Below are 13149 nucleotides of genomic sequence, written 5' to 3' on the forward strand. Positions count from 1 at the left end.
ATTCCTACTGGGATACCTTTCACACACAGGGACCATGAGGTTCAAATCTAACAAGAATCTGTACTATGACCATCCAGAGGCTTTGGGGTAGAGTGGCAAAGCCAGCGTTGGCTAGAGTGGAGCTTCAGAGAAGGCCTATGTTAAGCACTCAAAAAACCTCAGGGGTTTCAGGTTTAATTTCACAGGATTCTTGTGAAATGAAAAGATGATCAGATCTGCCCATATCATTTAGTCTCTGGCTACATTCATTTTATGTGAATTAAATCCAGGATCCCCCCCCCCCAGACAGAACTTTTTGTAAATGCACAAACAATAGACACAGGGAAGCTCTTCTGTCTCTAAATCTCCCTGTCCTGGGTGCTTCAGTAGAACTTCTCTCTTTTGAAATAAGCCAAGTCTAAGGCATAGGCTATGCCTACATTAGGAACTTTACAGTGTCACAGCTGTAGTAAATCCACCTCTCAGAGGCAGTAACTAGGTCAAAGAGCACTAGCTCGACAGAAGAATTATCTACCCTGGGTCGGCTTAACTACATCTCTGAGCGACGTAGTTGGGTCGACCTAACTTTCTAGTGTACACCAGCTCCCAGGCTCTAACTAGGCTTAGTTGCATCTGATTACCTCAGCTCAGAAAGGCCCTTATTTCCCACACAACTGTCTGTCTTGGCAGGGCCTCCCACAAGGGTCATGAATGGGATAGGGTGAACCATGCCTGTGGCGGGGGGAGGGATTCTCTCCAGAGGGCACTAAAAATCTGTGCACCCTGTCACAGATGGCCTATGTGCTCTCAGTCCTGTCCAGGGCAAAGTCAACATGTATCCACATTAAAGCAAATCTGATTGGCCCTGGGTGGGGCAGTGTCAGCAGAGGCAAAGAATTGGATGGGAAAGTAAATTCCCCTTTTAGCTCAATAGGGGGTCCCTCTAGAACAGGGAAGAAGGACATTGTCAGGGAAGTGTTGGGAAACTTGAGTTGCTGCAGTACTTGTTCTGTGAATAAATAGGAGGCTTCGCTCTCCAGGGCTGCCTGATCAGCACAAAGTTGACTTTAAAAGAAAGTGAATAATAAGAATTGGGTTGGAAAACATGCTAATGTCCATTTCAAACCCACTAACTGAAAAAGGAAAATGTGAAACTTTTATAAATATCGGTAAACTACACTCCCCTTTTGAAGGCAGAAATATTCCAAACTTGATGCTGCAGTTTGAGTCCCTCTTCACTGTTCTCCAACAGAGAGTCTGACTGACATTACTCCAAATAACACAGGATCCCCTTGGATGTTGATTTTTGTGGGAAACTAAAAGACCTCTGAGACCAGCAATCACCATCTTACTGACTATTGGTGGATTAGGACTTCCTAACCTAGCATTTTATTAATTCACCTATAATAGAGTCATAGGGTTTAAGGCTGGAAGGGACCACCAGATCATTTGGTCTGATCTCCTGTGTATCACAGGCCAGCACCTGCAAACTAAACCCAGCAACCAAAATAAGACCAAAGTATTGCAGCCCAAAGGAGACTAAACGATTAAGAGGGATTGAGGTACACCACTGCCCGAGGCCCTCACCAAAGCATGGAATTGATTATAATTACAATGAGGCACTCATGACTGCTCTGGCAGGAAAAAACCCAATCCCTCCCTCAGTGATGCTACTCAACTAAAGTTGACTACAAACAGCACAACTTACTGGCCTGAGTAGATCTATCTTTCTAACAACAGCAAACCTATTCAATTTTATCAAGGTGATAGCTGGTTTTAGTGTCTTGTTTCCCAAGCACAGTCTCGGAGAGCCTTGGCATATCCCCCCAAAGTGAAAAGAATACCCTGGAATTGGCCAAACACTTGTCTAGTATATTTTTTGGACCATGAGAGAGTGAGAGCAAGGGCTCTACACACCTACTGTGAGGGTGAGGTACATGCCCCTGGAGGAGTGGGGAGAGAGGGGTCTAGTGCTGTCCCTCTAGTTGTGGGGAGGGAACCTTGGTGTACATCCTTTTAATTGGAGAGAGTGCCCTCGTACACTCGCTAGAGTAGGACAAGGAGAATCCCACTGCACCCTCAGCAGTGAGAGAGGAGCCTTCTGCAATAGAAAGAGCCAGATGAAACACTGCAGTGTAATGGCCAGAGAGGATCTGAAAAATGGATTTTCCTGTTGTGAAATCGGAGGTGTAATCAGAGAGCCTGCAGCTGGCAGTTCTGTGGGCCACAGCCCGTGGACTACTTGTTCTAATATTAGAATGGCATGTTCACTGCTTCCTGTGGACTGAAGGACAAACTTACTCACACAAGCATGTATTCTATTTACAATGTGTTTTATCAGCTAAAGGGAAACTGCTTGGGGACATCCAGCTTTTGCTGTGCACTTGGGGCTTCGACGAAATCTGAGGGAGAAAGGGAGACAAGTTTTCAGGCATATAGTGCCAACAAGCCAAAAGAAGCTGCCATATCCTCCCAGGTGAAATCTGGGGCTGAGGGCTGGAGAAGGAGCATACTGTCCTGCTCAGATGAATCAGAGTGTACAAGTGAGAACAGCCATGCCATGTCAGGAAAAAAATAATGTATAGAAGAGTGGTTGCTCCTTAGACTTAGAGTCAGAAGAATGCACTGCATGCCCTAAAATAGTTCATAAATCACTTTACAAACATTAAAGCCTTGCAACCCTCTGTGAGGTGGGTCAGTTTTATCTCCATTGTACTGATGAGGAAAGAGTAAGGTGGTCCTTAACCACACTGTGCTGCATCTCAAAGTTTTAGCCAAGAACTTGATCCAAAACTGAAGTGAGACTCAGGCTAATTCTCAGTATAACCCCATCGATTCACTCTTTGTCTAGGACCTTTTAAGTTTCCACTGCTATTTCTTTCAGCATGCCCCACTGTATTACAACGGCCAAAGTCCCATCTTTGGGCTGCCTTGGCATACTGAGAGCGCCCTCTGCCTACCAGCTAAGCCAAAGGCGCAGTTCCACTGTCTTAACCCACAATTCCTTCCAAACGGAGTCAAGCGAAAAGGGAAGAATCTTGGGGGTTCCTGCTGTTGTGGAAAATGTGTGTTGGCCTAAAACCAGCTTCTGGTGGGACTTTTCAGACTAAGCAATAGAAGTGTGGAGAAGGAAGTGGTACAGGTCAAACACTAACACTGGTGCTGCAGGGATGCAGAAGTATGAGGTTCTCTAATGAGTGGGCTGCAACTGGGAAAACTCCCTGTTGTCTGGATTTTATGAGGTTCTGAAGAAAAGGCTCAAGACAAGCCAGTCAATGCGGTATTCGCAATTTCCCCAGTTTGTTTTTTTTTTATGGATGCTAACCAATGGAGCTTAGCAAGTTTGGTTTCCATGGACACCTTATTACAAGGCTTTTCACCAGTGTCACATGATAAAAATGACAAAACAACAATATATGAGGTGACATGGGCCATTGGGCTGTGGCAGAGAGAACACTGCCTAGGGATGGGCAGAATCACATGATCCAATTCCCCAGTTCCCAGCAAAGTACAGAATGGGTATGGGGGGGAGCATATTTACCTAAGCTCCTACAGCCTGATATCTCTTTGCAGAGGTGAGATACTGGGAAAGGGCAGAGAGTAACACCCCAGTCACCCTTACACATTCCCCAAGCAGAACACAGGCTTTGTGAGGGAAGGCTTCTCAAAGCCCAGTCTCCTTGCAGAAGAGTCATTGGAAAGGGGGAAATCTGGTTGTGAGAGGCCTTCCATCACCGCCACACCACAAAAAAGACGTTCTGCCCAGTTCTACTTGCTATTGCCCAGTTCTACTTGCTGCTGGAGACAGATGGTGACCGGGACGATGTGGGTAGAAATATCTCATTTAATTTCTTTCCACTGAAGTGGAGAACTGGAGACAGCATCTTCTGTTAGAGATGAAAAGTTCCCTGCTACACTATCAAGTCCCTGAGCCATTCAGGCCTTACTAATAACCTTGTATACTTTAAGATATTAACAGGTCCTATTTTCAGGGATGGTTTCTTCCTAGACAAGGTACTCACATCTGGCAGCATGCTCTGAGCCCTCAGTTACTCTTGCACTCAGTAATAAATAACCTGTCTACTTTTCAACCTTCCAACTTTCCATATCTGTGAGACCTGGGCACATACTATCTTGTTTCTGATTTGTCAGGGCAGACCAGCAGAGACCAATCCAGAGGTGGAGAAGTCAGCATCCCTATCTGTGGCTCAGCTGGCAGGAAAGTTCAAGGAGCAAGCAGCCACCATTTCTGGAAAGGAGGTAAGGAGCAATTCAGGCACAGATAACAAAAATGGAGAAATGGGAGACTCATCCCTGGCCAATGAAGGTGGGGAGACTGGGTGATCCAAGCATTAAAATAATGGCTTGAGTTTTGGATAGCAACTTTTATCTTGAATGATCCCATTGCGCTTCGCAAACTGTAGTAGAACACACAACAATCTCATGCACAGTATACGCTATACATTCTAAATTTACATGTAGACATTCTTGCATACCTATTCCAGCTGCTACTAAAAGAAGTTTGTTAGCCAGTGGCAGGATGTTTGTGCTTTAGGGACACTGAAAAGCCTGCTAAGACATCCATGAGTTCCCCAGTGGTAGCTGGCATCAAAGCAAGGTGCACATGTATAGCTCAGCACTGGGCCTTTTTGGCTACTGATTAATTAGAAAGCACCCAACTAGCTTTTCTTACTCAAATGTTTTGATATTTATGAAACAGAAATGAGATTCTAAATAGTGAGGCTGAACAACAAACTAAGCAGCTTAGAAGCCAGCATGCATCTCACTAGCAGCTCTCCATCAATAATAATAATAATAACAAATAACGGTGATAGGTTCCTTAGCAATCTTCTGTAAAGCTCTGAATCAGCTGTCCAGGGCTCAGAAATAGTGAACAAAGTTTTGTCCCTCTTTATTTGATCCTAAGCAATACTATCCAGTCACAGCACAGCAGACACACAAACTGCAGTTTAGTCCGTGTGTATACACACTGAGACCCAATTAACTCAGTAACTGTTAGATTAAAAACAAACAAAACTATTATATGCAAGGCATGCATCTCACAAATGTTTCCAGTGAGGACCAGCACATACTGCTATCAGGATTCCCCTCCTCCCCTAAAAGCAAGAAGTTGGCGTTCAGTGGGATTTAAACAAATGAAGATAGCTAGATCAACTGTCTGCAGCCAAACAAAAAACTATCTCAAAGATTATGCAGTTTTAATTTCATGTACGGGGGCTACAGTATGACTGAACTCAGGAGTAATAAATAGGACCCATTAGAGTTCAAGCAATGGTTTATTGATGGGTTAGACAGCATAGATTGGCACAGCAGGAAAACTGGTGCAGGTTGTTGGAATATTACATTAGACAGGACTCATGTTCTGCTAGCAGCTGGATTGACTCAATGTAATTGAGGACACTGGACATTTTACTAGCCCCAATATGCTGTCATTTATCACCCGAAAGCATCCCAGTCAGAGCAGCCTTGTCTTTCCTTCCTCTTCGACAAGGTATAAGGGCGGATTAAGGTAGAATAACTGAATCCTTGTAATCCAGGCCTGCTTTGCTGAGGCCTAGATGCAGCAATGAGTCAGTGAGAAACTGAGTCTGTTGGGAAGCAGGAAGGAAAAACCTCTCTTGGTAAGGGGGACCGGAAGAGAAGTCTAGGAAACCAGGGTAGGGGTGACCGAAAGAACTTAAGCAGTAAAGGTACCCAAGACTGTGATGAGTCTAGGCCCCAAATGGCTTTAATCCTCTGAGGAGGCAGGGAAAGTCAAAGGACTCATGGCCGCTGATCCGCTTTCAGTGACCGAGCGAGTCCCCTACTACCATCACAAACACACATGTCAAAAACAAAAATCATTTCAGCATATCACAATCCTGGTGAGTGACATAATAATCATGGTTGCCCGACCTCACTATCTTTGTGGTCATCCTGATATCAGCATGGTGAGCTATGTCCTGCAAACTTAGCATACAGGACATTAATGGATGCCCACAAAATATCACTGCCTCACAATGTGGTATCATAATGTTGTGATACGATGACGTTTCCACAGCATAGGATGATACTGCATACCAAGATTGTGATGTGTCAGGATGATATTATGTTGATGGGATGACATGGTCACAGCTTGATTACATTGCTTCACACAATGATACTGCATTGCTATCTGCTGACACAACATCACCAGTTAACAGTATAAACCTCATAAAGCCATGGTGCCCAAGTTTGTCACTCCAGACAAGCTCTCTAAAGTGGCCAACTCTTCAAAGATGGAGTTTGCCACAATCTGATGTTTGTAACTTTCCAGATTTCTGGACATTAAGGGGGTAAAAATTATGACAAAAGTCACCAAATATTGCACCACAGAGCATATTGGTAACTTGCCAGAAGGTCAAAGAAATTGGCATAAAATAGAGGAAATTTCAGTTTCTCTCATCTCCAACATAGAAACATACACAATTCAAATCAAGTTGGAGCTTTCCACACTGGTATAAGTTTCAGGTTACTTGCAGGGGCATGACTGTGCAAATGAGATGGATTTTTGGAGAGACTGCGCTGATGTCTGTGCTAAGCCTCTCCTCATACCAGGGGTAAGCTAGATCCTCCCAGGAGCCTGTGTAGGTTCAGACTGAGAGGAGTGTTTGTGCAGTTAATAAAAAAGTGCTGTCCCTTCTCTCTGGACAAACCTGCTTTCTGAGTCACTTGTTAAACATCGCAACTTGGAACCTGTAGTCTCTGTGAGCTGCACCTCCATTTGAAAGATTAGCAAGGCTGTGGGCCACGTTCAGAACTCTGAGCTGCCCTTCAGCCCCTGGTACCACACGTAGGATAGTGAGCTCAGTGAATGAATGAAGCAGGAAGCTGAGGCCCGTTCAAAAGATGAAAACTTAGTGATTAGCAGAGACAGGAAAGAAAACAAACGTTACAAGACCTTCTACTGTGGGGTTTCCAATGGAATACTTGTTAGAGCATCTCCAAGCATGTGGCTGCTCTTGGAGACATCTCCACCCCCACACTGCTTTCTGTTGGGCCTTCTGCAGACACACAACACTGGAGGCTGCCTTCTGGTGCTTGAATGTAACCTCCTTGCTCTTCCTTTGTCACTCAAATGGCTGTCTTTATCTTCAGATACCAGCTAATAAACCAACCCGGAGGAAACCACCATGCTCCCTTCCCCTACACACCCAAAAGTTGGAGCTGGGCCACAGTGGGGAGCCGGTGAGTACCAATGCAATAAGGCAAGAGCTTCCTTTTTGCTGGGTCTTATTCCCTCTGATTCCCTAAAAGGCATGTGAACGTGGGCCTACCAGAGGGATCCTCTGATAGTGAAACATAAACGATAAGCTCTAAAGCAGAGAACACTTCCCCTATCCATCCACAGAAATACCCCACACATACTCTGCTCCTTGCTGCCTCCTTCCTGGTGCAGACACACGTACATGTTCCAGTTCTGCTTGTGAGGTTTCTCCTTCTGTGGCACCACATCTCCACAGGATCCACCTGATTTTCCCATACCAGCTCCATCCTCACATCTTAAGCTCTTTAGGGAAGGGACTGTCATATGTTGTTTATACAGCAAAATGGAGTCCAACCTGGTTGTGGCCTTTAGGCACTACTGCAACATAAATATTAAGTAATAATTTGCTCTTGGATTCTTCCCTCCTTCTAGATTCACAGTTGAAAGGGTGAATGAGTGTGTAATTTATCCAGTGCCAAACATTTCTCTTCAGATACGCTAGAGGAATAGTTCATAAAACACTTTACAAACATTAAAGCCTTGCAACCCTCTATGAGGTACGTCAGTTTTACCTCCATTTTACTGATGAGGAAACCGCACCACAGAGAGGCTAAATATCTTGCCCAAAGCCATGCAGTGGCACAGCCAAGACTAGAACCCTGGGGTACTGAACCCTGGGGTCCCTAGTCTTCAGGGACTAACCCTTACACAATCCCTAATATGGATATACTAGTCAGAAGAGACAGAATCCCATTTTCTCTCAAAAGAGGGCACTGTTTGGGTGGTGGGAGGAGAAAGGGAGGATCATGTAGAGGGCTTGGCTACCTTCTTTTGATGATCTTCCTCACAGCAGAGTGATATTACTCTGTACAGTGCTCTCCCCTTCCTCAGTCCTGTGTGATCTAATTCCTCTTTATCATAGACTTAATGGCTGGACAGCAGACGAGGTGAGAATAGTGGGAAAGGGAAGAACAGACTCCTTTGTAAAGATCCCGCCATAGGCTTCAGTGACAGATTCTTCACTTTCCTTCCTCTTCTTCCATCTCTCACTTCTCAGGATCAATCTGGACCGGTTCAGGCTTCAGAACTTTTCTTTTCTTCGTCTAGTTTATTTTGGTCTTTTCCTGTTTGTTTACAGAAGCAGTCTCCAAATGCTTGTCCCCTTCCCAGGGTCAAGGTGAAAAGCTCTCCCCTGATTGAAAAACTGCAGGTAGGTGCTGGATGCTTTCAACATGGCTGTTGTAACTCTCAGGGAATTAAATTGATTAGCCTTTTAACATGGCTCCTATATTTGTATCCCTGAGGATACGTCTACACAACAGCTAGGAAGGTACTTCCCAGCATGAGTAGAAAGACAAGTACTAGCTCCGTTTGAGCTAGAAAGCTAAAAATAGCAGTGTGGCCATAGTGGCACAGGCTGCTGCTTGAGCTAGCCACCCAAGTATGCACCCAGGGGGTTGGGTGGGATTGTATTGGGCAACTAGCCCAAGTCACCACCCATGCCAGTGTGACCACACTGCTATTGTTAGTACAGTAGGTCAAGCAGAGCTAGCACGTCTGTCTGCCCGAAGCACCCTCCCAGTTGAAGTGTAGACATACCCTAAAAGCTTCTCACGTTTCTTTTATATTTCCCAAGGAACTCAACAGCTTACCCAGCATTTACTACTCCCCTGTATCTCTCAGTAGCTGGTTTATGCCAGTTAGGACAACTAACAATATGTGAGTCTCTTCACATAACGCCCTGCTAATGCCAGCTGGCACGCCTGGTATTGTGAGCTTCCTCCTAGCACTGCCCAAATAATAGCATCCTGTTCATGGCAGTGTTGTGCTCAAGTCAAGAACACTCAACTATCCGAACTAAATAGCACTGTTCAATGGGATTCCAGAAGTGGGAGCCCCATCACAAAGCATACCCAGTTATTTCAATGGTATTCTCTTGTTAAATTTAGTGATCATTTGAAGGGCCTGAGAGTGCCCACAGCTGCAAACTTCAGGTGCTATCTGGCAAACACAGAATGATTTAAAGTTCCTTGTTGTTATTGACTGCTCTGTTCACAGCCTCTCCTGTGCAAAGCTATGAGAGACATATTCACTTGGCTGGGACACTGGAAAATCCCTAATACTGCAGATGACACAGGAATGGTCCTGAGATCCAGCTGTTCGGGAAGGGCAATTGTCCATCCAGAAATTCTCCACATAGGATTGTTTGTTGACAATATCACCAGGAGAAACACAAAACCAGGAGCTATATCTCTTATGTCAGCTGGGAGACTATCATGTTTGTTAAGGGGAAAGGCTCCCCCACGTGGTCACTGTGTGATCATATTACCATACAAAAAGACAAGGAGTACTTTTCGCACCTTAGAGACTAACAAATTTATTTGAGCATAAGCTTTCGTGAGCTACATCCGATGAAGTGAGCTGTAGCTCACAAAAGCTTATGCTCAAATAAAGGTGTTAGTCTCTAAAGTGCCACAAGTACTCCTTTTCTTTTTGCGGATACAGACTAACACGACTGCAACTCTGAAACCTGTTATTACCATACAGTATGTTGTTTCAGTCCACTTCACCTCTGACAGGGGGAATTTGAGTGGCAGGTAGAATAACACCAAAAATCATGATATTAAATCTGAGGGGAGGTTTATTATAATGACTTCTTGTTTTTTTTTGTAGGCCAATCTGGCATTTGCTCCAGCTGCCCTGGTGCCAGGTACATCTCCAAAAAGCCCAGGTCTGAAAGTCATACCATCTCCCTTTAGCACTCCCCCTTCAACTCCCAGTAGCCCCGGCATCCAGTCCCATTCCAGTGAATCGGATGAGACACCAGTCAGTTTTGATCAACCACCAGAGGGCACTCACCTGAAGTTTTATAACAAGGTATAGTGTCTTCCAGGCCTTCTCCAACACAGGAAGCCAAAGCCAGTTTACTGCTTGGAGTGGAAGTGGAACAGTTGTCTTACCCTCCAATTCAGTCTTCACAGGGTGTGTTTGCAGCCAAATGAGGAGATGGCTGCATCTGTTTTGAAATTCCCTCTCACTGTGATCCATGGGACTCCCTCTTTTGCCTGCCTGCAAACAGAGTTCCATAGTCCAGATTCCAGCTGGCTTCAGGTGATGAAGTGGCATGACTCACCTGCTTCAACTCAACATGAGCTGGACTGATAACAGCTTTTCAAACAACATTATGTCAAAATTAATGACCAACGCTTAGTAGTGCAGTGCGTTAGTATATTAATACGGCAGCTTGCAAGTCCAATAAACCTTGAAATTCTGCAGTGTGTTCCATGCCCACCCCTTTAATACAGAGGCATAGCCCATGGAGAGCCAATCATACAACACTTAACCTAGATCTGAGCAGGACAGGCTGTACTGACTACTGGGAACTGTAGTCTCTGTAAACCACAATTCTGGATTAAAGAAGAAGGCAGCTGGTTAACTTCTCCAGTTTATGCAGTTAGGTGCAGTTCTTAGTTTGCAGGCTAGCTGCCAAAACAGCCTTCAACTGGGAGAAGTTGGGAGGCCTAAGACATACCAGAATAGCAGGGGCTTCTGCAGATTAGGACTCAGATGAATTGGCAACAATGGGGAGAGAATCTGGACTGCTTGATTTCACCATTGGTCCTCAGATTACTGAGAAGTAAAACTTCTCTATCCTTTCTCATCACCCCAGTGCCCAAAATAAAATGGCAGAGGTTTCCAAAGTAATTCCTCACTCATAAATAACTATATATCGAGTCTAGTGTCCTTGTAGTCAAACTTAATGTTTTCAGATTTGATAATGTAAATTGGAGAGAGAGCCACAGTTTAAATGGGGTAATGATCTCTCACTACTTATTCAAAGTGTCAATGAGAAGGAGAACCGGTGTCTTGAGTCACCAGCTAAGCATCAAAGTCATTCACCCTAAGTTTCTGGGCTGACACTGTACACTGGTGTGGTTTATTTAAATTCTTCAATCTCAGCTTTACCTGTTCTTAGGTGCGGACACGGGGATCACTGAAGCGCAGACCCCCTTCCAGGAAATTCCGAAAGTCCCAGTCAGACTCCGGAGATGGTGAAGATTTAAGGGCGACTGGATCATCTCAAGAAAATGGGGTCAAAGAAGAGGATGGTGATGAGGTATTCGTGCCTAAGAGTCAGAAAGAGGAGTCACAGTCACTTGTGTGTGAAACAGGCAGTAAACTGATGCAGAAACAGATAGGATCCAATGAAAAGCCACCCTCAGGGAGAGGGTCCAGCAGGACAGAAAACAAAGAGGAGAGAGAAAAAGAAATAGAAGCAGTGAAACCACGCAAGAGCAGCACAGGAGATAAGGAGAAGCCGTGCCAGAGCCCTCCAGGGGAGGAAGAGAGGAAGTCATCCCAGAGCACGCCAGAGGAGAAGCCATGCCCAAGTACCATGGGAGATAAGGATAAGAAGTTGTGCCAGAACACCCCAGAGAATAAGGAAGGGAGCACCCTGGGGGAAAGGGAGGGTGGCAATGCCTCTGAACAGGAAAAAAGGAACAAAGAAAATAAAGAGGTGAAAAAGGAAGAAAACAGTGAGGGCAAAGACACACAGGAAACATCAGACACCCAGGAAAAGTCCCTGAAGATGGGGATGTTGCAGCTGGCAGCAGACACAGGAACTGCCAGTGAGCATCACAGTGTGCTGCCAATGCAAGAACCGGGCACAGAGTAAGTACGAAGCAGAGATGAGAGATGCCACCATGGTAATTACTCATGAAATACCAGAGGTTCTCACAAGCGTTTTGCCTTAAAAATAAAAAGGCACTTGTGCCAGAGTGTCAGTGTTACCATTTCCCTCTGGTGCTTGTTAAATCCCAGTACAAATCAACTTCAATATCAGAGCATCTAATACAGACAATTAAAAGGCTCAGCTCCCCAGGCTGGCATGACAGTGAAAGGGATGGTAGGTGAAAAAGAGAAAGAAATGCTGACCTTTGACACTTTGCTCAGCTGCCCAGTATTTTGAAAGTACATGTGGCAAAAAGCATTTTTCACCCTGAGACCATTTAGATTAAAGTGTCTGATTAAAAGGGACATTTTCAAATCTCTTGTTGGCACTGTCAGCCCTAATTGTGGTGCAAGCATACCAATTTCGTGGTCACCCACTGAACCACACAAACTTGTTCCTTCTAAATCAGAAAACACAGGCCTCTACCACTTGAGGTAAAGGAGAATTTCCACTAGCTATATTAGGGTTTACACTCATCGTACCTGGCCTTTAACCACTGGTGACCAACATAATCCCACACACCTAAACAGGTCTCCCATTCCATCCAAGAGGGCAGTGGTGCCACCTGCACACTAGCTATTACAGAGTTACATTGATGAAAAGGCACCCCAGCAACATGGGACCCTCTGCATTTCCCCCGTCCTGCTTTCTTACTGAACTATCTGAGTTTGGAGGGCTCAAATCTGTGTCTTAAAGGGCATGTTGTAGGGAGAAAAGATCCAGAATGAATTTGGATAGGAAAGTTTAAAAACTGAAAAAAATTGATTCCCTGTCTTCAATCCAAGTCTGACCCAGCTTAGCTGGTGAGAACAGAGGAAATCAGTCTGGAGTGGTCTGGCTGCAGCTGTCTTTCAAATTTATAGCAGGAAAACCATAACCCAATTATAAAAGATGGCCAAAAAGACACTCAGATTCCAGATTTTCCTAGCGACTCCTATCAATATAAAATTGTAACATATGTTTATTTTTATAACTTTCCTTACTGTCTTCTATCATTCTTTCTCTCTCAAAATGCTGAACCCAATCAGGACACAGGAGACTTTAATGTGAAGAGAAGCCAAAGCGTCCAATTAAGGTGCAGCTACTGGAGGACTCTCCCTTGCAATAGAGCAGCAGAATATTAATAACATCAAAGATGTCCACTGCTCTTACCCATAACATTCTGTAGCAATGGGAAGGAGAGACTGGA

At 44.8% G+C, this 13149-nt stretch overlaps 1 protein-coding gene across 2 annotated transcripts in view; it reads left to right on the top strand.

Moving 5' to 3' along the window:
- The window catches only part of RCSD1 (RCSD domain containing 1), a 44990-nt gene that overhangs the window by 29531 nt on the left and 2310 nt on the right, over positions 1-13149 (top strand). Inside the window, exons 2-7 of one of the 2 annotated variants that reach the window (XM_084617936.1) lie at positions 4132-4239; positions 7117-7206; positions 8364-8435; positions 9899-10102; positions 11202-11899; positions 12989-13122. In XM_084617936.1, the coding sequence (XP_084474062.1) occupies positions 4132-4239; positions 7117-7206; positions 8364-8435; positions 9899-10102; positions 11202-11899; positions 12989-13010 (1194 nt within the window). In that variant the 3' untranslated portion in view covers positions 13011-13122. Of the gene's footprint in view, positions 1-4131; positions 4240-7116; positions 7207-8363; positions 8436-9898; positions 10103-11201; positions 11900-12988; positions 13123-13149 lie in introns of those variants that run through there. The other variant, XM_084617935.1, reaches the window with a different exon arrangement.

The sequence above is a fragment of the Lepidochelys olivacea genome (assembly GCF_965140295.1).
Source record: "Lepidochelys olivacea isolate rLepOli2 genome assembly, chromosome: 1".
NCBI lineage: Eukaryota > Metazoa > Chordata > Testudines > Cheloniidae > Lepidochelys > Lepidochelys olivacea.